General features: G+C 39.9%; 2 protein-coding genes across 3 annotated transcripts; one reads left to right on the top strand and one right to left on the bottom strand.

Annotated features, from left to right (window-relative positions):
• Window positions 1-1,616: 1,616 nt before the first annotated feature.
• On the bottom strand, window positions 1,617-15,004 carry LOC148325966 (semaphorin-4E-like). 2 transcript variants are annotated; one of them, XM_088310291.1, is made up of 16 exons: window positions 14,625-15,004; window positions 14,407-14,532; window positions 10,842-11,122; window positions 9,444-9,589; window positions 8,701-8,763; window positions 8,529-8,627; window positions 8,357-8,456; window positions 7,497-7,604; window positions 7,260-7,408; window positions 6,299-6,477; window positions 6,048-6,201; window positions 5,776-5,971; window positions 4,705-4,820; window positions 4,466-4,623; window positions 4,331-4,383; window positions 1,617-3,341 (listed from the first exon to the last, which is right to left on the bottom strand). In XM_088310291.1, the coding sequence occupies exons 3-16, from the start codon at window positions 10,993-10,995 to the stop codon at window positions 2,869-2,871; spliced, it is 2,148 nt and encodes a 715-aa protein (XP_088166417.1). In that variant the 5' UTR covers window positions 10,996-11,122; window positions 14,407-14,532; window positions 14,625-15,004; the 3' UTR covers window positions 1,617-2,868. The 2 variants fall into 2 exon arrangements, with proteins under 2 accessions (XP_088166417.1, XP_088166416.1); XM_088310290.1 differs by having other exon boundaries at window positions 14,407-15,004.
• A 1,674-nt stretch (window positions 15,005-16,678) lies between these two features.
• Window positions 16,679-19,335, top strand: LOC148325965 (uncharacterized). Its single transcript, XM_088310298.1, has 2 exons — window positions 16,679-17,101; window positions 17,889-19,335. Exons 1-2 carry the CDS (start codon window positions 16,978-16,980, stop codon window positions 18,941-18,943), a joined length of 1,179 nt encoding a protein of 392 aa, XP_088166424.1. The 5' UTR covers window positions 16,679-16,977; the 3' UTR covers window positions 18,944-19,335.
• Window positions 19,336-19,504: the final 169 nt, after the last annotated feature.

Below are 19,504 nucleotides of genomic sequence, written 5' to 3'. Positions count from 1 at the left end.
GATTAATTCTGGGGGACTGAGACTCTATAAAAATAAATAAAACATTTCAGCAAGCACATCTGGTATTTTTTTTTTCTTAATGTGAATTAGAAAATGACTTAAATTATGCAATAAGGCTACCAAAATGTAAAATAAGATGCAAATGTTAAAGTCTTGGTGACCATGTGAAGACCATTCAAAAATAGGCTGCCTTCTCTTTATTTCGCCTTGTATTCTTGGCTGCCTTGCTTCTGGTACGTTAATGTTAATTTTTTTTGTCTGATGAGATTTCAGTCACCGTGTTGCCATTTCAATATAATCTGTCAACAACAAAAAACTACAAAACACTCGTAGCAATCAGCACACATGAATACATTTGACAACCTGCAGTCTGACCGCAGAGCGGCCTTCCGTTTCCTTTTCCCCTTCCCCTCGAGGTAATTCAGGATAACCTTTCAGGCTGAGCTGATACTCTTACAGTGGCGCTGTTCTTGTGCTTTCCCAACAAACAGTTGTGGAGACCAAGGTCACAGTCTTAAGCGCTGAGGATGAAGAGTCACAACTTATAAGAGTAGATGAAGCAAACAGGCCACTCGGCGGCCATCTTGTTGTCTATAGGTCGTTGCCAAGTTGGGCGGTTAATGGAAGAGAAACCTCCTCTTATCCTAGACATTCTTGTCACGACCGAACAAGATGACAACACAAAGTCCATAAATGTATTTTTAGATGAGTTTGTAGGAATGCTGAATTAGTATGAACAATAATGTGCGCTTTAATACAGATTTAAATTTGAATAATAAATTTAAATTAAATTTTAAAGCATATTTTCCATGCTTTAATAGACAAGATGGACTGTAAAACTAAATTAAACAACAATGGTTAAGAATCTGATATATAGCTAAAGGGGTGAAAAGGGAGTTGCATTTTGATTGACTATTAAACACAGGGGAAGAAAAACCTTAGCTAGCGCCATCCAGCCATCATTTTCAGACCCGCTTATCCTGTTCAGGGTCGCAGGTTGTCGGAGTCATTGCTGGCTGACTTCCTGCAGAAGGCGGACTACACCCTAAAATTGTTGGCAGTCAGATGCCAGGCACATGTATAGATGGAGATGGACTTCTTACACTCACATTCACATCGTCACTTTATAGCAGGAGTGGGCAAACTTTTTGATTGGCGGGCCACAATGGGTTCTAAAATTTGACAGAGGGGTCAGACCAGAAGCAGATGGATGGAATGTTTTGGTCACCGCACCTCATCGGAGAAAAGAAATACATTTACTAAATTCTTTTTTGACAGCATGATGTTGCCACAATGGGACCATTACTGCTGTTTATTCGCCTGTTGTCACCATTGTTCTCATTTCCCTCCCGCAGTTACTCAACACCTCTATCCCATTTCCTTTCTCCAGCTATCCCCTATCCCTGTACTCTCTCCGTCTCAACCCAACCAGCCAATCCAGAAGGTTACGCGACACACTAGAGCTTGGTTTCTGCTCGGGGGTTTCAAGGTTTTGGTAGCTTGAACGTGCACTTATCAGTCTAGATCAGGGGTCAGGAATTCCTGGCTCTGAAATAAATTTTCGACAAGGTCCTCTCTTCTCTGGTGTGCTTACACTGTAAAATACACGAACCTCATAGGATTTAGCTTTGCTTTAATACAGAAACATGCTCGAAAGAGTATTAAAAAAAACAAACAGGACAGATGATTGGTGTGTTAACACAGTGCTTACTGTGTGGATTTTAACACATTTTCTGAAATAATGCCATTTTAAAAACAACTGGGCAACCAGGAATGTCATGAACAAATAAAAATAATCAAATGTGTTGGGCGTCATTTGGGGATGAGTGACATTACAGACGTTTTAAAACAACCAAGATTTCCATCTTGAGTTATATGGTACCCAAAACAGAACAACAAGAGCCATTTAGGTAAAATAACTTTTCCCTGTAACAAAAGTTGTGAATAATGAAAATGGCTCAGTTTTAAAGGAAACATGCGGAAGCAAGTGGCTATTTGTGCTCAAGCCCCAAGAGTGACAAATACACACCTCACACATTAAGACAGCCTCAATTGGATTTTCTCTCGCGCACTTAATCACACAGCCGCTAAATTACAGTGTGCATATGGTGCCTAACACAAATACAAGACTGTCCTTACAATCCAGTCAGACATTTCCTGATATAGACATTTTATTAAAAAAGTGTACTTGGTTGTTTATTTAATGAGCAGGCAATTAGCAAAGCTGGACAATCCGTCCCCATTTTGCAGTGGGGGGGGGGGGGACACATTTTAAAAAAAGGGATAGATTAATAAAGCCTGAAGGTTGATTTTAGTCTGGCCCACGAATCGGCCCTCGTGCGTGCAATGAACCTACTCGCGAAATGGGCAAACGACAAAAATTGCCTCAGAATGCATCGGAATGGGGTCGGGGGCAGACAATTTTTGTGAATAAGGCCGGAGTGTCGAGACCGAAACGGTACAGAGATCGCGGCCGGAGGGCTGACGGGCAAAAAAGGGTCAAGTGCCCAGCTCTGCCTATTCGTATACAAGAATGAACGTAAACCCATGTGAAATTAAAGACTTTGCTTAATAAACTCAAGGAGCAATTTTTCAAGAAAACTACATGAAACAAAGAAAGAGAGAAGCAATTACATCCAGCTTTGACCATTTCTTTGCTGAAACCGCCCAAAGTATCTCTTAAAAAGTCACATTCACGCCTTTACAAGTTCTCACAATGAGTATGCAATTGTCTTAAAATTTGAGACTCATTGTCAGTCACTCCAGACAGGAAACTCATTCCGGTGGGGTCCCCTTCCCCAAAAGAATTGACGATGACCTCTGTGTGGATATTGTTACGCCTTCTGTGCTCCCTTCCTGACAGGTGGCTCACAGTGGACCTGGGTCCTCTTGGCCATTTGATTCGTAAGATTTTCCTCTCTTCTTTTTGCTGCAGTTCCAGGGTAGAGGTAGATGGCCGTTGTAAAAATTCCAGGCCAAAAGGGCCACAAGAGAAACAGCCAGAAGCCCGACGACAACCTGCAGTCCGACCGCAGCGGAGCCTTTCCTCTGAGCCTGAGGTAATCTCGGTTCACCTTTTACACTGATCTGATATTCTGCGACTGTGGCGGTGTACTTGGCAAGTTTGGAGTGTTCCACCGACAGGCAGCGGTAGCGCCCGGCATCAGCGTCCGAGGCGTTGAGAATGAGGAGTCCATCTTTTAGGATCTGATGGCGAAGCGAAGAGGCCACCAGGCGACCGTCTTGCTCCCAGTTGGTTGTTGCCAGGTTTGACGATGAAGGGCAGACAAGCTTCACACTCCCACCAGGCAAGAACGATTGGTTCACAACATGCACAGGGTCTGAAAAAAAAAAAAAAATAAAACATCTTTGAATGCAAATAAAATTGTAACTATCAGAACCAAAAGCATTGAGTCATACATTTTAATCAAATAGTTGTTTCAAAAAACAAGGTCAAAATCCTTTTAAGAGTTTTTATTGCCATGCATTGGGAACACTGCACATTATATAAAAATGTAATATTTTTAATCAACTCATATTTACTGGGAAAAAAAAAGAAAAATCTTGGCGCACATTTGAACAGGTATTGCAAACCACAACACTCCACAATTATTCTGCATTTCTTGTTTTTCTTCCTCAGAAGCAGCATTTTTAATGCCACCCCAAAGGGGCTGGCCACTCCATTGACTTCCTACTCATGACATCGTTAAAAAAAGCAAGTGTGGATAAAATATTATCAGTGTTATGGAACAATTGAAAATCCTCCCATTCACGCCTGACCAATCAGAGGAAAGTGTTTTTCCCAAACAGTTGTGCTTCTGTCTATCTTGGGAGATGGCCATGATTTTTTTTTTTTCTGTAGTTCTGTTTGTTTGTGTGGCATATCTGAAGCTCACTTGTCATGCAACACAAAGCCTAGAAAAAGAATGAAAAATTTGACCAAGTGATGTTTTGCAATGCAAACAAAACTCTGAACAGGCACAATTTTCACACTGAGTAAGCACATTTGTGAGATTACATATATTTTGTATTTTCTTCCCCAAATTTATTGGTCAGTCCATTTTTTAAAATTTCTTTTACAAATGAATGACCAATCTGAAGTGTTGAAAATGGTCTGCGCTCTTTGACAATGTTTTTTTTTCCCTTTGGTCTGAACTGTTTTTGATTCCAGCAATACCTTTGAAATACAGTCTTAGTGTCTTAAAAAGCCCGACTTGTCCAACATCAGTGACCTCACAAAAGTTCTTTGGGATTAAACGGACACAGATGTACTCCAACAGTGCTGTTTTAGCGATGATAGTGCCATAGTGACCGTAGTGCACACACTCACCAGCCGTTGGGCAGAGAGAGGCGTTTCCTTCCCTCACACTCTGGATGAGTTGCCTAGAGCAGATCACATTTATTTCACTTAGTTTGGGATATGGTCAAGTGTCATAATGCTCTTTACATGAAGAAAAATATCTACCTTTGTGTACTGGAAAGGGCTACGCAACTCCCAGTATCTGTGTCCCATCCACAGTGGGGATCTCTGGTGAGAATACAGTCCAAACAGGACAAGGATCTGCCACAGGTGGCTAGAGGCACCTGTACTACGCCGTAGTCTGAGCCTGCGTATAGCTGACCCTGTAAATGTTGATCAATGAATGCAGTTAGCCTGTCATATAAAATAAAAAAAACGACGTAAATGACAGAGCTGTATTTTACCGTGACGTCGGAAAACGTCAGAACCTTAATCCGCTCAGGGGATTGGAAGATCTGAACTTGCTCAATGATGAACATCTCGCCATCGTAGTTTACTGCTTTCACAAGGGCACCATCCTCTGAAAACATGTCAAATAATTGGAGTTGCAGGGTAAAAAATAATTTTAAGGCCACACAGAAACCAAAACAGAATGAGGATTAAGTGCAGAGAATTATGCGGGTGGAAAAAAAGGCGATGTATTTCACAATTAGTTTGTATATTTCAGATTAGTTGTGATAAAAACTCCAAAGTATACCCAAGGTTGCTACAGCTTAAAGCAAGTAGAATTCAATATTTTTTAATTCCATTTCAAATTCAATTCAATGTTCCGAATATATAATAAATGAGGAAAATAAATAATTAATAAATAAAAATTAAAACCAGCACACTGTTTTGTTGGATCATCTTTCGTGATGATGTTACACAAAAGTCATTCACTTTATTATTTTTTTATTTTTAAGGACGTTCATTTATTTTAAGATTTGAGGGTATTTACAGTCAGAAAATCCCATTTGTCATCTTTTAACACATAAGACTTTTGAAAGATTGAAGACATTTTGATGGCAATTAAGGTCTTGTTCGGCAGCCGTGGATTCACCTGTTTGTTTGTTTTTTAATTGTTTAAATTAATTGTTTTGATTTTGGTGGGAGCTAAGCCCACGTTTTTTGTGGAAAACGCAAAATATTTTTCCTCATTGCTCTATTTTTCTTGTCACTTAACTTGAGTGTATTTGAAGATCACTTCTAACTAAAATGTGGGTACCCATCACAAAAAAAACACGAAGATGTGATCATATTACAATGTTTCTGAAACAATTACAGACAATTTCTTCATCTGTTGTGTGAATTCAAGTTTTTTTTAACAATGTGTAATGCTACTCCAACACTAGACAGACCTTTGGCGTCTTAAATATAATATTTTATTCTCATTATCGTTATGGTTTGTTTTTTTTAATGAAATAAATGCAACATTAGCCTCACATTTGTTCCTGCAAAACAAAGTTAGTAGTGACATGTAAAGTATATCCACCCACCTGTGCCAATGAACATCACATGGTACATCAGGCCATCTGTCGCCTGCACTTGGTTAACAACAATACACGTAAAAGCAGCTCCCCTTCTCTCCAGCAGAGGTTTTTCGCCTATTGGCTGAATAATGTCATCCATGAGTGGCCTATCTTTAATGAAGTGAAGCGTTTGGTCCGGGAGGTCCAGAGATTGAGTCTGACACTGAGGAGGGGGGGGATGTTCTGATAAAGTATCTTTTGAAGGACTGATCTACATAAACAGATTTGTGTGCACTTACAGATCCAGGCCGAGGTTCAGGGACCTCCCCGCTATACGGCACCCAAATAAAGGAGGTTTCGACGGGGACCAGCGTCTTGAACTGCCCCTCCGCAAAGACTCGATTGATGTCAGAAATGCTGTACGCACACACTGCAGACACATCTGACGTGTCGCTGGAGCAAAAATACACAAAGATGAGCAAGCGAGAGGCATTCCAAAGAATGCAGTCTTGACCAAAACACTCCATATATGATTTTATAAAATACATACGACTGTGGGGTGAAGATGGCATAGAATAAACATTCATTCCAGTGCTTCTTGGAGTCACACCAGAGGTACGTGTTCTGTATGATGTTGGGCAGCTGCGAGCCCAGAACAGGACATTCCAGCCTGGCTTTCAGGAAGGATGTCCACTTTCTCTGCAAGGTCCTCCGACCTCCCATGTCTCCCTGGGAAAACAAAGACAACTCATTGGATGACAATCTTTCCACACTATGACAGGACTACACCAAATTTTAGCTCTTACTTGACAAAGCACATTATTAAAAAAAAAAAAAAAAAAAAAAAAGAAAGAAAAATACCAAGGTCTGTACACAAATCTTTTTAATCTCCAGCTGCAGGCACTTTTTCCCCCCAAATTGTCCAAATTGCAAAGAAAATGGCTGGGAAAAAAAGTCACAAAAATCATGGATAGAAAACTCAGGGATGCTCTAAACTCTCCAATTTGTTCAGATTTGAAAACACTTTTTGTTATTTTTTTCATTAGTTTTGTACAAGTGAAAACTTGAAACAAAAGCTGATAAGCACCATTTGGGCAAAACTAGAGCCACGCCTACAAGCAGACTCACTCAATTATTTTAGTATTTTTTATCGCCTAACTCTGAAAAAACAAATCACAACTATGCAACTAAAATAAAAATAATTATTATTATTATTAAATGTAATAAAATAAATTAAATAATAATTCTTTGTCTGTGTAGTTAACAATTTATGGTAATCAGCAAAGGTTGAATCCATTTTTTTTTCATATTTCCCCCCCTCCCCAAAAAAGAAACCCCAAGGATTAGTTATGTATAAAATAGGCACTTCTCAAATCAACCATTCTCAAAATTTGAAGCAGGGTAGGATCTAAGTAAAGGAAACATGAAGAAACCAGATTGCGCTACAAAGCAGCAGTTGTGAAAGTGTTAAGAGGAAACAAGACCAAGAGAAGTCAATTTTTTTGTTTCACCTTGCATACACGAGCTACCCGGGAAACCACCACCGGTTTCTTGTAGCAGTCATACTCGACTGCCGTCTCACTGAAAAACAAGTAGACCTTGTCGTCATCATCGCCCAGGTCGCTTTCTGGCATCTGAGTCAGGGAGACAAATTTGGGCTCTAGTACGGAGAGGAGAGAAACGACAATAAGTTGTCAGCAGCTGAATCCTTTGGAAAAACAGTGTCCAAATTGTCAAGCGCATGTCACCATTGAGCCAGGAGGTTTTAATCTCAGTGCGAATGGGAGGAGAGCTGCGCATTAAACCCAATTCCGAGCTCAGGAAGTTCATTGAAGTGGCAGAGTACAAGTTATCGTCTGTCAAAAACACAAATACATTTAGTCATGGACACTTTAGGGCTGACCTTGAAATGAAATTTTTATGACTAACATTCCAATTTTGAGTCACATTTCCCAATTACATTGATTAATTTCCGGTTTCTGGGTGTGTGTGCTTAATGTGTTGCTGTTCAATTATTTTCACTCTCGACACTAAATTACCCGCTAATTTGCGGTTTATTTCGGGTTGATCTTTACTTTAATGCTGTTCCAGGCAGACTGTGTGCTGTACACCTCACCACTTTTTCTGGTGTTAGCTTAGCGATTAGCATTGGCTTTTTCGGTCGCTTCTTGCTGTGTTGCATGTGTAGAGATTAGCTACTCCTCATCTGCCTTTAATTCACTACCAGCTGAGTTAAAAAAAAAAAAAGGGAGGATCTTGGACGTCTTTAGCCGTCAATGGCAGTAAACGAGTTAATGATAAGGCTTATTAGAAGTGGTGCTTATTTGCCGCCACAGAAGCGAGAAGTTGTTACTCAGAGGAAAGGATCTGCACGGGGACATGATCGCATTGTATGGAATTGCAATTAAAATTCTATATCGTTCAGCCCGAATGCACACTTTTAATAATATTCCCTTTATTAGTCCCACAATGGGGAAATTCGAGATTCGAACCCAGGCCTCCTGGGGAGACTGGGTCCTGAACGCGGCGCCTTAGACCACTCGGCCATCCTGGCAGCCAAGATTGTCAAGATGAGTGTACCTTCCGCTGCCGTACAATGTCTACTCACCCACCATGATGGAGGCATGTCTTTGGAACGGGTTAAACGGACATTTCCCTTTACCATCTTCACCTGTCTTCTCCAGATTCAGTTTCCCATTTTCATAGGCCTACAAGAGATAATCATATGATTTAATTCCAGACTTGTGTTCACATGAGAACGCAAGATGAATTAGTCTCACCATGTAATCACACTCTGGATCAAACGCATTGGTTCCACACACGTACATTCTGTTATCCTGCATCTTGTGCAGAATCTTGATATAGTTCTTGCACTCTGTCTATTTCGAAAAAAGAAACAAGTATGTCAACATTTTAAGGATTTGAAATAACCACGAAGATATTTAAACTCACTTCAGGTTCTCTTCCTTTGCTTTGACAGTCATCCTTTTGCTCTTGCGTCACCTCCCATTTCACCTGAGAAAAGGGTCAAATATTCTTTGTGTCAGATGTTTTACAACATATAACTTTTATGTCATACCCTGGCCAGACTAAGTTGCTAAAACTTTATTTGTCGGTTGTTTATCTTTTAACACCAAATTATACAACAATTAGTTAGTAGATATTAAAGTACATAAAATAAAACATACTCAGTTGTTACATCTTAATAAACCAATAAACACATCAAATGTTCTGAGTTAAATGCTTCAGACTATCCAATCTAGAAGTTACTAGGACCTTCTAGAGTGCTGGAAAAGATTGTAATTTCTCCAAATTGTCCATATATGCACATTTGTTTTCCATGAAACACTCAAAAAATGAGAATTCACATAACTCAACAATTGTCCAGGGTGTGAGCAACTGTATGCTTAGCGATAGTATACTTCAGTGAGACGTCGATAGTCTACAGGGCAAAGTATCAGCAGTAATTGTACTTGCTCCATTCTATTGAACGAGGAGTATGTGAGAAAAAGTGAATCGTGGGCCTTCTCAAGTCTTCCCGTGATCATACGAAGCCACACCCCCCCATGGTTTTATTGCTGTTGCCCCGAGCCATAAAATCATAAATCATTGGAGATTTAGCTGGTACATTTTCAAACCGTACACTAGTCATGTGGCAAGGCGAAAGTGGCCTAAACGGCATCGGTGGTTCTTACCGAGGCCTGTTTCTTGGAGATGTCCTCCAGGTCAAGCGCGAACAGCGCCTCCCGGGCACCCAGCAGCAGCAGCTTCATGTCCTCTCGCAACAGCATGATGGTATAGTTGGACACGCCCTCGTCGCGAAAGAGGCGAATGTTGTCGCCTGAGGGACGAGGGACACATGGGGATTAACTCAAATATGATTCCGTTTTTTCTTAGTTTGGTGGCGACTCCTGTGTGCCAATCTGGAGTTGAACCAAAAGGTTCTGGATGAAAGTTGGATTTTAAATGATTATTTGGCATCGAATATGTGATTAGCTGCATGAGGGTGTGAATTTCTTTGAATTGTGACGTCACCAACATGAGCAATACAATTTATTAGATTAAAGATCAAATGTTATGTAATGCTATAAAAGCGAAAGCATAATAGCATATGAAATTAAAAAAACATTTTAGCACATGAAAAACATGATATTGCCTTCCAAGCGTGTGTAGTTTTATTTGTAGTTGTGTTATGATGGGGACTTCCCTTCACACTTGATGTATGATTGTTACATTTTTGGCTAAATCATTGCCTGTACAGTTTCAGCGGTAGTTTAAACCCGGGTGAATTATTTCACTGTGCATTAGTTTAGTACCACAACTTAGATTTGTTTTTTTTTTTTAAATACGAGCCGTCGCTTAGCCAATTTCTTGCTTTGACTTGCGAGTAAAAATTTGAGATATGAGCGTGAACTCATTTTTAAACGTGCTGCTATTTGGTTCAAAGTTAATGGGAAACATAAAACAAAGAATTTACTGTGAACTGACATTCAGTGCAGCAAATGTAGTAGTTGTTACTGCGTTTGTTTATATGAATTTAAGCCAAACTTTTTTTTTTTTGGGCCATAGGCATGGTTTAAGCCACTTCCTCCCTTTTTTTTTTTAAGAAAAATCCTATCCTGTAAAATGAAACATATATGGATAATAAATAATTCAGATATTGTTTATTGTACTAATACAGATGAATCTTTGCGTTTGTTAAACAACACATGAAGAGTACCGTGAAAAATATAATGACAAATTGTAATTGCATTAATGAAGGAAGAAAAAAATAAAATAAAATAAAAATGGCAATTGTATTATGATTTTCCAATATCATCTTGCCCTAATATGTATGTATTAAATTGTATACTGGAGGATAAGGCAAGCACATCAGAAGAGATTAATGGTATTTCAATACAGAAATATGATTTGCGATAAGAGTGTCTTGAGTCACAAATATGGTCAAGGGACAAATTAAACTCATAAATCAAGACATTGCATTTATTTCATTTACGATTTTTACTTTAACCAGCACCACCGAACAGACGGCTTCGGCGGCTCCACTGTAATCTTGTGATCCAATGTTTTGACAAGACAGTAACAACACTCACTGTGATAGGGAACATATCTGCGGGGGACGCAGTCCAAAGGTGAGTCATCATCCAGCATCAAGGCCAGAGGTAGGAACCAAAGCACGCCGATACAGAGCAGGGGACCCATGGCTTCTTTGTGTGAGGGCACTTTAAGATGTACTGTTTCAGTCATCCGGTAGTACGGGCAACTCGTGTCATCTGTGAAGCGGCGACGTCCGTGCTAACTGAAGGGCCCCTTTAGCGGTGCCGCTAAGCAGGCGGTCCATGGTGAGATGGATGGCACAGACCACAGAGACTGACTAGGGAGGAGTGAAAGACACAAAGTTGGACCGGCATCAGAATCTTGTCACACAGGGCCTAAAAAATTATCGACGGCAAAACGTGCAAACAAAGGAGATGGAAAAGTGACGACAAAGAAAGAAAGGCTGCGGCGCCGCAGTAATTCTGTCAGTGCCATAGTGATGTTAATGCGGGGCCATGAAAAGCATTCAGCGGGGTGTCAACTACAGCTCTCCTGCAAAAATCAACACAATAAGAGATTCACACACCGAGCCAAGACTTGGAGGGCAAGTAAAAGGCGTGTTTGCAACATTGCTTTTGCAACCGTGGTTTCTTGTATTGTGTTGTTTTTATTCCACTCCATTTGAGGGCGCAGGCCCAGGCTCATTTTTTGTTGACCAATCAGCAATGTGTTCTCTCGCGATTGTTTCTTGACTGATTAAGACAACCTGCCAAGTGGGTGTTTGCTGGCGTCCGTGCCAAGAGTTGATGAGCTGCAGCATGTCGGAGAATGTAGTTCTGATAAGAGAGTTCACATTTTTTGGCCTGAGGCCACAAAGCCAGCCCCCGCTGAGAACACACACACACACACACACACACACACACACATGCATGCAAAACCTTGTCTTTCATATTTCTTTTAGTCAAAATGTCCGCCCGCATGAGCAGAACCATGTGTTTGCTGTTGATGATATGCATCAAAAATATGTATGAGAATGCTGACAAGTAAGCTTCCAGTGTTAAAGCGCTATCATGATTTGAACGTAGTAGTCTGGCGACACTAATTAGTCTTTGATCAAAGCCGCGCCCCTCACTAACATGCACTCGCGTGATTTTCAAACATGGCCGTTCATATTGCCATGTGATATGCAAGTGTCCAATTTCTATTTTCAATTTTCCAATTTCATTAATTAATCTAATTTGTATATTAAATTAAATTATTGTTATCTTGCACTGGCGTGGGGAGCTCTCCAATCTCATTACACACTGAGTACAATGACAATAAAGAGCATTCTGATTCTGATAGCATGACCTTTTCATAGTGTGGGGGTGTTACTATGACGGGAATTGTTATTGGTTGAAAGGTTCTGCTTTTGGAAGGTACAGTCAATGTAAAAATCAAAAAGATGCGAAATGTTGCAAATTCTTAATCCCTTCTGAATCCATTTTTCAGATAATTTCTAAGTGTGTTAAACATTCATTCACACAAATAGAACTGTTTGGAGTCTTCAATGAACCTAATTTGTATGTTTTGGGGATGTGGGACAAAATTGGAGTGTATAGCTCCATGCTCTTTTATCAATTCTACTAACCTACTTTTATAAAGCGCTTTATCTACGCCATTGTGTTGTTTGGGACTCAATTATTTTACACCGAACAGAAGATGGAAGCAACAATGTCATGAAATCAGCAGGACGCAACAGCTGTTGCTATCCATGTTACAAACTTTCGAACACACAGTTTGACGTCATCCCCTGGAGCTCTAGAGCAATGGTTCTCAACTGCCCTTTGAGATTTTTTTTGTTTCATTCAAAATTAGCCTCTTAAAATGCATATACATTAATTTACAGTATTTTTCAGATTATAAAGCGCACATAAAATCATTTGATTTTCTCAAAAATAGGCACTTATCTTATCTTCTAATCGCTAGCAGGCGTACATGTTGGTGTCCGTGTCTAAAAATCATGGGAAATTTAGTCTTAGAACTGCAGTCAGAACAAATACAACCTGGATATTTTTGGCTGAGTTTTTCCAATGTTACAATGCGGGACAATATCATTGCAGTATATGTGACAGAGAAGTAAGCGAAAAAGCCATCTTCCCATTGCTGCGAGGGCTGAGGAATAGTATCAGGTGAGCGCATTGTAACAAAACCACCGGTCAAACTTTTTTTTTGTCTGTCGCAGGAGCACCTCTTCATCTCCAACCGAAGCAACTGCTGTATAGTTGCATGAAAAAAAAAAACACCTCTGTATTGTTCTGAAAAATTCAGAATTGAAATGTATGCCATTTAATTACTAGCTGTCTGTGACCCACCAAAAACTCACTTTTGAATCCAGACCCACCAATTGAGAATCACTGCTCTGGCGTTTATATCCAAGTGGTAAGTAGGGGTTGGTTATGATATACTCTCGTACTGTTCACTCACTCAATTCACTACTAGATGCAATTTGCCAATAATTGCAAAATGCAGTTGAGAAGTGATAAATTGCTCTGGCAAATCAAAAGCGAAGCTACCTCACCCATAGGCTAATAGTGGCTATTGAGTGTTTCCTTTATTGAGCCATATGTTACAAAAAAAATGTCACAAAATGTGTCTATACTGAAATGAAGATCTCTTCTCAAATTATTTACAGATTAATAATGTGAAATCTGAGCCTTCTTTGTTTAACACTAATCCATATTTTTGCGAATGGCAACAGGTGGATACGCAGGTTAAATGTTCATTTTTCAGCAAATATCACCACTCACCAGCCTAGATAAACAGAGATACACATTTTGTAGTAAATAGATATTTTAGACCAATTAAGATAAACTTTATCTATGTGGCTCAGTGGTTTAGAATTAATGCGATGGTTAAATCCTGGTGTTAGTTTGAATTATTTTAAGATTGACCCACAGACAAAAATACACAAGAAGGGCGCATTGATCCAAGGATCTAGACAGTCAACATCAAGTTAATCACTTACAATTGAACATGCCTTTCACGTTAGAAAAAAAAATACTTGGTAGACTCAAAGCATTAATACAAGCATGTGAACAGTCAATAATAAATTAAAGCAGAGGTTATTTTGCGGTGACCAGCAACAATCTTGTTTGTCATTTTGCCGTGAACGGCTCTGATTGGACAATTACCGGAGCGAGGAGTTCTGGGCCTGCCGTGAAACAGCTATTTTACCATGATTACAGGAGGGTGGCCGTGAATAAGTTATTTTAGCGTAATGTGTAGATTGCGGTGTTACGGTTCTACTTGGTACTACCAATTCTTTTACATTTGAGAGGCCCCATTCATTTTGTTAGTTATTATTTTTCCAAGCTTCGTAGAAATCGTTCAACTGCATAGCGCTGTTCAATTGTTAAGTGGGGGGAAAAAAACATTCATAAGTATGTCTAATATTAGTGTAATCAAAATATAGACTTCTTAGAGTAAAATGTACTGAGTAACCGCTGAAACGAGTCAGAATTGAGCCTACGAGCTGGCGCAGGATTTTGTATTTGTAGCTCTCGTACGATTCACGGCAAAACACTGCGTGGCGAGTTGCCTGCACGGCAAATTAACCACTGCGATAAATTAATCACTTACCTGCGATTTGGCACGCCTGAAACACCGCCATCCCCCACCACCTGTTTTACTTTCAGTCATATACTCCCAATACACCTGTAGTAATCATATTTCCGTGGTTCGTGGAAAAGTGGTGTTAAATGCCGCCTTAATGGAGAGAGGGGGCGGAAGGGGGATAAACTTGTTTAGTCGTCGCGCTCGAGAGGTGAAGTGTGGCGTTTTTACTTCCTAGTTCCTACCAGAAGTAACGTTGCAAAAAAACTGCCCAAAAAAGACAAAAAGAAAGGCTGCGCTTTTACTTTCCCTTCAGAATGCAGCAGATATTCCTTCTCGTATGAACTCGTCCGGTACTCTTGTTGGTGGAAAAGGAAATTCGGCGAAAATAGTTGCCGGTGAACTGGGTTCTTCGCGGTCTTTCTTGTGTTTTGTCAGGCAGCGTTAAGACGGCAAAAGGCGCTGAACTCTGGGCTCGTTTAATCCCCGCCACACACACGCTCTTCCACACACATTCTTTCACTCTACACGACTACGGCGTGTGTGGAAGACAGTCGAGATCAACAGAGTGTTTGGCATAGCCCCACCTTTTTGACAACAACAAGCCCAAACAGGCGCGAGACAACCGTTTGGAAGTGCAATTTTTTGCCACTGAGGACATTTGAGGTTTAGCTCTTATTATAGGCTGAAATATGTGTCAATTGATCCTGAATTTGTACACAATTAAGAAGTCACACAAGAACACACACTGGAAAAAAAGCCCATTACCTACTCCGTTTGTGGCAAAAGCTTTTCTGAAAGCGGAACTTTACTAAAGCACATGAAAAGACTGCTTAATTTATGGTAAAAAAAATAAATAAGAAGAAATCATTACAAAGGGCCATTTAAAAGACACTCAATTGCACATGGTGGAGAAAGGGCTTTTGCATGTTCAATTTGTGGCCAAAGATTCTCTCAAAGTGATAATTTGAAAACACACCCTAGAGAGAAATATTTTCCGTGTACAATTTGTGCTAAAAGATTCTCTAGTAAACAGCAGCTTCAGATGCACAAGTGTTCTGGTGTGCGTAGAAGACGTTAAAGCTTTATTTATTGGTTGATTGATATTTTTTTTTAAACTAAAGAAACGGACACCTGGTGGCCAAATGTAAAATTGTCTGTTTTAAATAAAATACCAAATGGAATTTAATGACGAGTTTAAGAAGCTAAAGCAATTTCATTTGATCTGCGACCGAAGAACCATTATGTTGTCGCGATGTTGTTGTTTTTTAAGTGTTTGTTTTCAAACTTGAATAAAATGTAAATCATTTCGTCTCTTTCCCTGTAGCAACGTTTGTAAAATTTTAAAGCACAAACACCGTCCTACTGTTAAACATATCACTTCTGCTAAGCTATTTTGATCCATTGGCAGGCATTCTTGATGTGAACTACTTTGAAGAAACATGTTTCAGTATGACTAAAACAAAAACATTTTTTGTTAACAATAAAATGAAAAGCCTGTTTATGAAAACAAAACTAACTGACAGTGAATGAGTTAACTTTTAGGGTTCATTTTAAATGTATTTATTTCAGTTTGGGCTTCATGTCCGGACAGATTTTTTTCCCCATCATGCCCTCAACAAAAATTCAATGTGTGAAATAAACTACATGTAACTGATAAATACATTAAATATTACAACTAATTAACCTAAAAACTTAAAACAACAGGGATAGCCTCATTTGGTGTGGAGAAAATTGAAACAGTAGTACTGTCCATCTAAATGCGACCCCAAAGATAGTTTGGTGTCAATTTCAGTTGACAGCAGAGGATGGTTCAGGACAAAATGGCCGCACCTTGAGTTTTTTTTATTATTAATTTCAGAATATCCATATACAAGCAAATAAGGAAATCATATTACAAAAATTGTTTGTCACGTCATACAAGGATTTTTTTTTTTTGTACAACTTGAGGTCATTCTTCCAACTGTTGTTGTGGAGCTTGGCCTTGAGGCCCCCTCACACACAATACAAGCTTTCGTGGCTCTACAACCCTCGGTTGACCCAGAATGAACGTCAAATGGCCGTTTCGACCACTTCCGCCAAACAGTTCATAGCTCCGCCCCGACTGTTTGAGGGTTGAGAGTTCGTAATTTTCCATGTTCGATAGAGTGTTAAAAAGTAAGCGTGACACTATAAAACGGCGCATCATGACCACAAAGGAAATTGTTTAACTAAAAAGAAAAAATAAGGCGCATAGAATCCGTGTGGGTGGAGTCAAATGTTGAGGTTGAGCCACGCCTTGACCGCGCTCTGGAGCCAGGGCTCGAAAGCGGAAGTGACGTTAAATCAACGCCATTCTAAAATGCGCTTGCTATTTCCCGAGACCTCGCGTTTCGCCTCAATTATTCTTCCCGAATTTGTACTGAACGTATTGAATCATCAACCCAATACGTCCCTACTTTAACGAGATTAAAATATGATTTGTTACATTTTTGCATGGGGATAAACTTGTGTCAGTAGGCTTTGAAGCTTCTCGTTTTAGCTCAACTCGCTAGCCGCTAACAGAGACGCATTTGTGAGCAACAGTTAGCGACGTGTTGGGATTATCGCGTGAAAAAAATGTTTGCAAGAACAACTACCGAGTACGCGGAGGAACTCTGTAGAATAAAAGAGGAGAACGAGCAAGAACATCAACGGCTGGACACTCTCTGTGAGGAGCCTCATGTTGGGCGACACACAGCAGGTTTGTTTGTTTAGTGACTATTTTCCATTGTTAATGTATTCCAGTCATAAGTAGATGACACTGGTAGTCAGACGAAGCCCGTATGTCATCGATAGGCTACCAATTAAAGTGTTTTCGAAAGCAGCGAATTTTCTGTTTTCGTTACGGTTCGTCCAAGGTCACAAATGTTAGCCGTACGGTCGTCAGCCATTAGACTGTACTTTTCTCGTCGCAAATTATATTTTGTTTAGAAAAATTCTTTGCAACAAGATAAAGCACCTAAACTGTTGGCAAACGCTAGCATTGAAATCCAGACTGATTGCTGTAACAACGATTGAGTCTGGTGGGTAGACAACTGCATTTCTGAGGCACGTCAACCCTGAGCATCCGGACAGCAGAATTAACCAATCAGCGAAGAGCGGACGTGACGTAAAAAAAACCCTCTTCTTTTGAAATAAATGTCTCCAGTGCCGTAAGATGCTGGGGATTTAATGACTCTTGTGTTTTAATGAAGCAAACTTCCGTCTCTCCCGCGCACCATTTTGAACGTTTAGAAGATGGGCTTCCGCCGCCAAAGACAGACATTGCTCACGAAGGATACTTCACGGCAAGTAAACTACTTTTATTGGAAGGTTCAGTTTAAATTGAGGCTGCCTCTCTGCGATGCAGAACTTTAACAGTGACTGCCTCCAGGGTTTGTCCATTGTGGTTTTAGAAATTGATGCCCACTTCCACCTCGATGCTGACGATGAATAATGTAATCAAATTTGACGTAACCAAACTTACACACGTTTGTCTTGTCCTGCAGATGTTGGTGAAAAACATCCTGGTCCTTGGGAGCAGGAGCCAGATTTCCCGCAAATTAAAGAGGAAGAAGAGGAACAGCCTTGCATCACAGAGGAGGAAACGCCCATTCACACAAAAAAAGTGGAGGAGGAAGATATAGACAAGTCATTATTGACCTTTGTCCTTTTAAAGAGTGAAAATGAAGACAATGGTGAGAGTGAGGAGAACAGAGGGGCGGAGCCTCCAAGCAGCAGCACCTTAAGTCAGCACATGACAGCAGAAAGCGATGCAGACCCCGGTGGGCCATCACCAGCGCATCATGACGACGTAATGTCAGACTCTCCTGGCACTGACGATGACGACAACGATGATGATTATGATGATGAAAAAGATGAAGACTATTGCTATGATGAGGCGGCTGACGACGACGATGATGAAGAAAACAATGATGGTGATGAACATGAACGCGAACGCAAGCGTGAACTCTCTGAATGTTCACAGTGTGGGAAAAAATTTCGTTCGAAGTGTTATTTGAACACTCACATGAGAACGCACACCGGAGAAAAACCTTTCATCTGCTCAGTTTGCGGTAAAACCTTCTCTTCAAAGTCACGTTTAAGATGTCATACAAGAACACACACTGGAGAAAAGCCTTTCGTCTGCTCAGTTTGTGGTAAAAGATTCTCTCTAAAAAAAGTTTTGATAAATCACACAAGAACACACACTGGAGAAAAGCCTTTTTCGTGCTCAGTTTGTGGAAAAAGCTTTTCTGCAAGCGCAAGTTTACAAAAGCACATGAAAACACACACTGGGGAAAAACCTTTTGCCTGCTTAATTTGTGGAAAAAGATTCATTACAAGGGGCCATCTAACAAGACACTCAACTACACATAGTGGAGAAAAAGCTTTTGCATGTTCAATTTGTGGCCAAAGATTCTCTCAAAGCGGCAATTTGAAAACGCACGGAAGAACACACACTGGAGAGAAACCTTTTCCCTGCACAATTTGTGCTAAAAGATTCTCTAGTAAACAGCAGCTTCAGATACATAAGTGCTCTGGTGAGAGTAGAAGTCGTTGAAGTTTTTGTTTTTGAAAGCTAAAGAAACTGACACCTTGTGGTCATTTGTAAAATGGTCACGTTTTAATGAAATACTAAATTGAATTTAATTACAATTTGATCAGTGACAACCATTTTGTTGTGTTTTTTTTGTTTATTCTAAACAAAGATGTAAATCATTTTGTCTCTTTGCCTCTAGCAATGTTTGTAAACAACACAAAAAGCACAGACGCTGTCACTGTTAAAAAAACGTCGCCTCTGCTGTTTTTCAATCGATAGGCAGGCATTCTTTATGTGAACTACTTAGAAGAAACATGTTTCAGTTTGACTAAAACTAAAAAAATGACTTTTGTTCATGTGAAATTCGATCTCGTTTTGAAAAAACTAATAAATACATCTTGCCTTTATAAGGATTTTAGAAAAATGTCCTTCATTTAATATCGTATGCGTTTTTTCGCGGTTCATTTTAAATGTTTTTATTTTTGTATTGCTGTGGGACGATACAGAAAGGTCAAGCAAGCAGCCATAGAAAATTGGTGTTCACATTATTACGTAACAACTGGTTAGCATTTCTATTTGTTG

Source organism: Idiotropiscis lumnitzeri, chromosome 12 (genome assembly GCF_059441095.1).
Source record: "Idiotropiscis lumnitzeri isolate Australia: NSW breed Sydney's pygmy pipehorse chromosome 12, RoL_Ilum_1.0, whole genome shotgun sequence".
Lineage (NCBI taxonomy): Eukaryota > Metazoa > Chordata > Actinopteri > Syngnathiformes > Syngnathidae > Idiotropiscis > Idiotropiscis lumnitzeri.
Note: the sequence above shows the minus strand (reverse complement) of the source record. Positions and strands in the feature narration are given on the sequence as shown.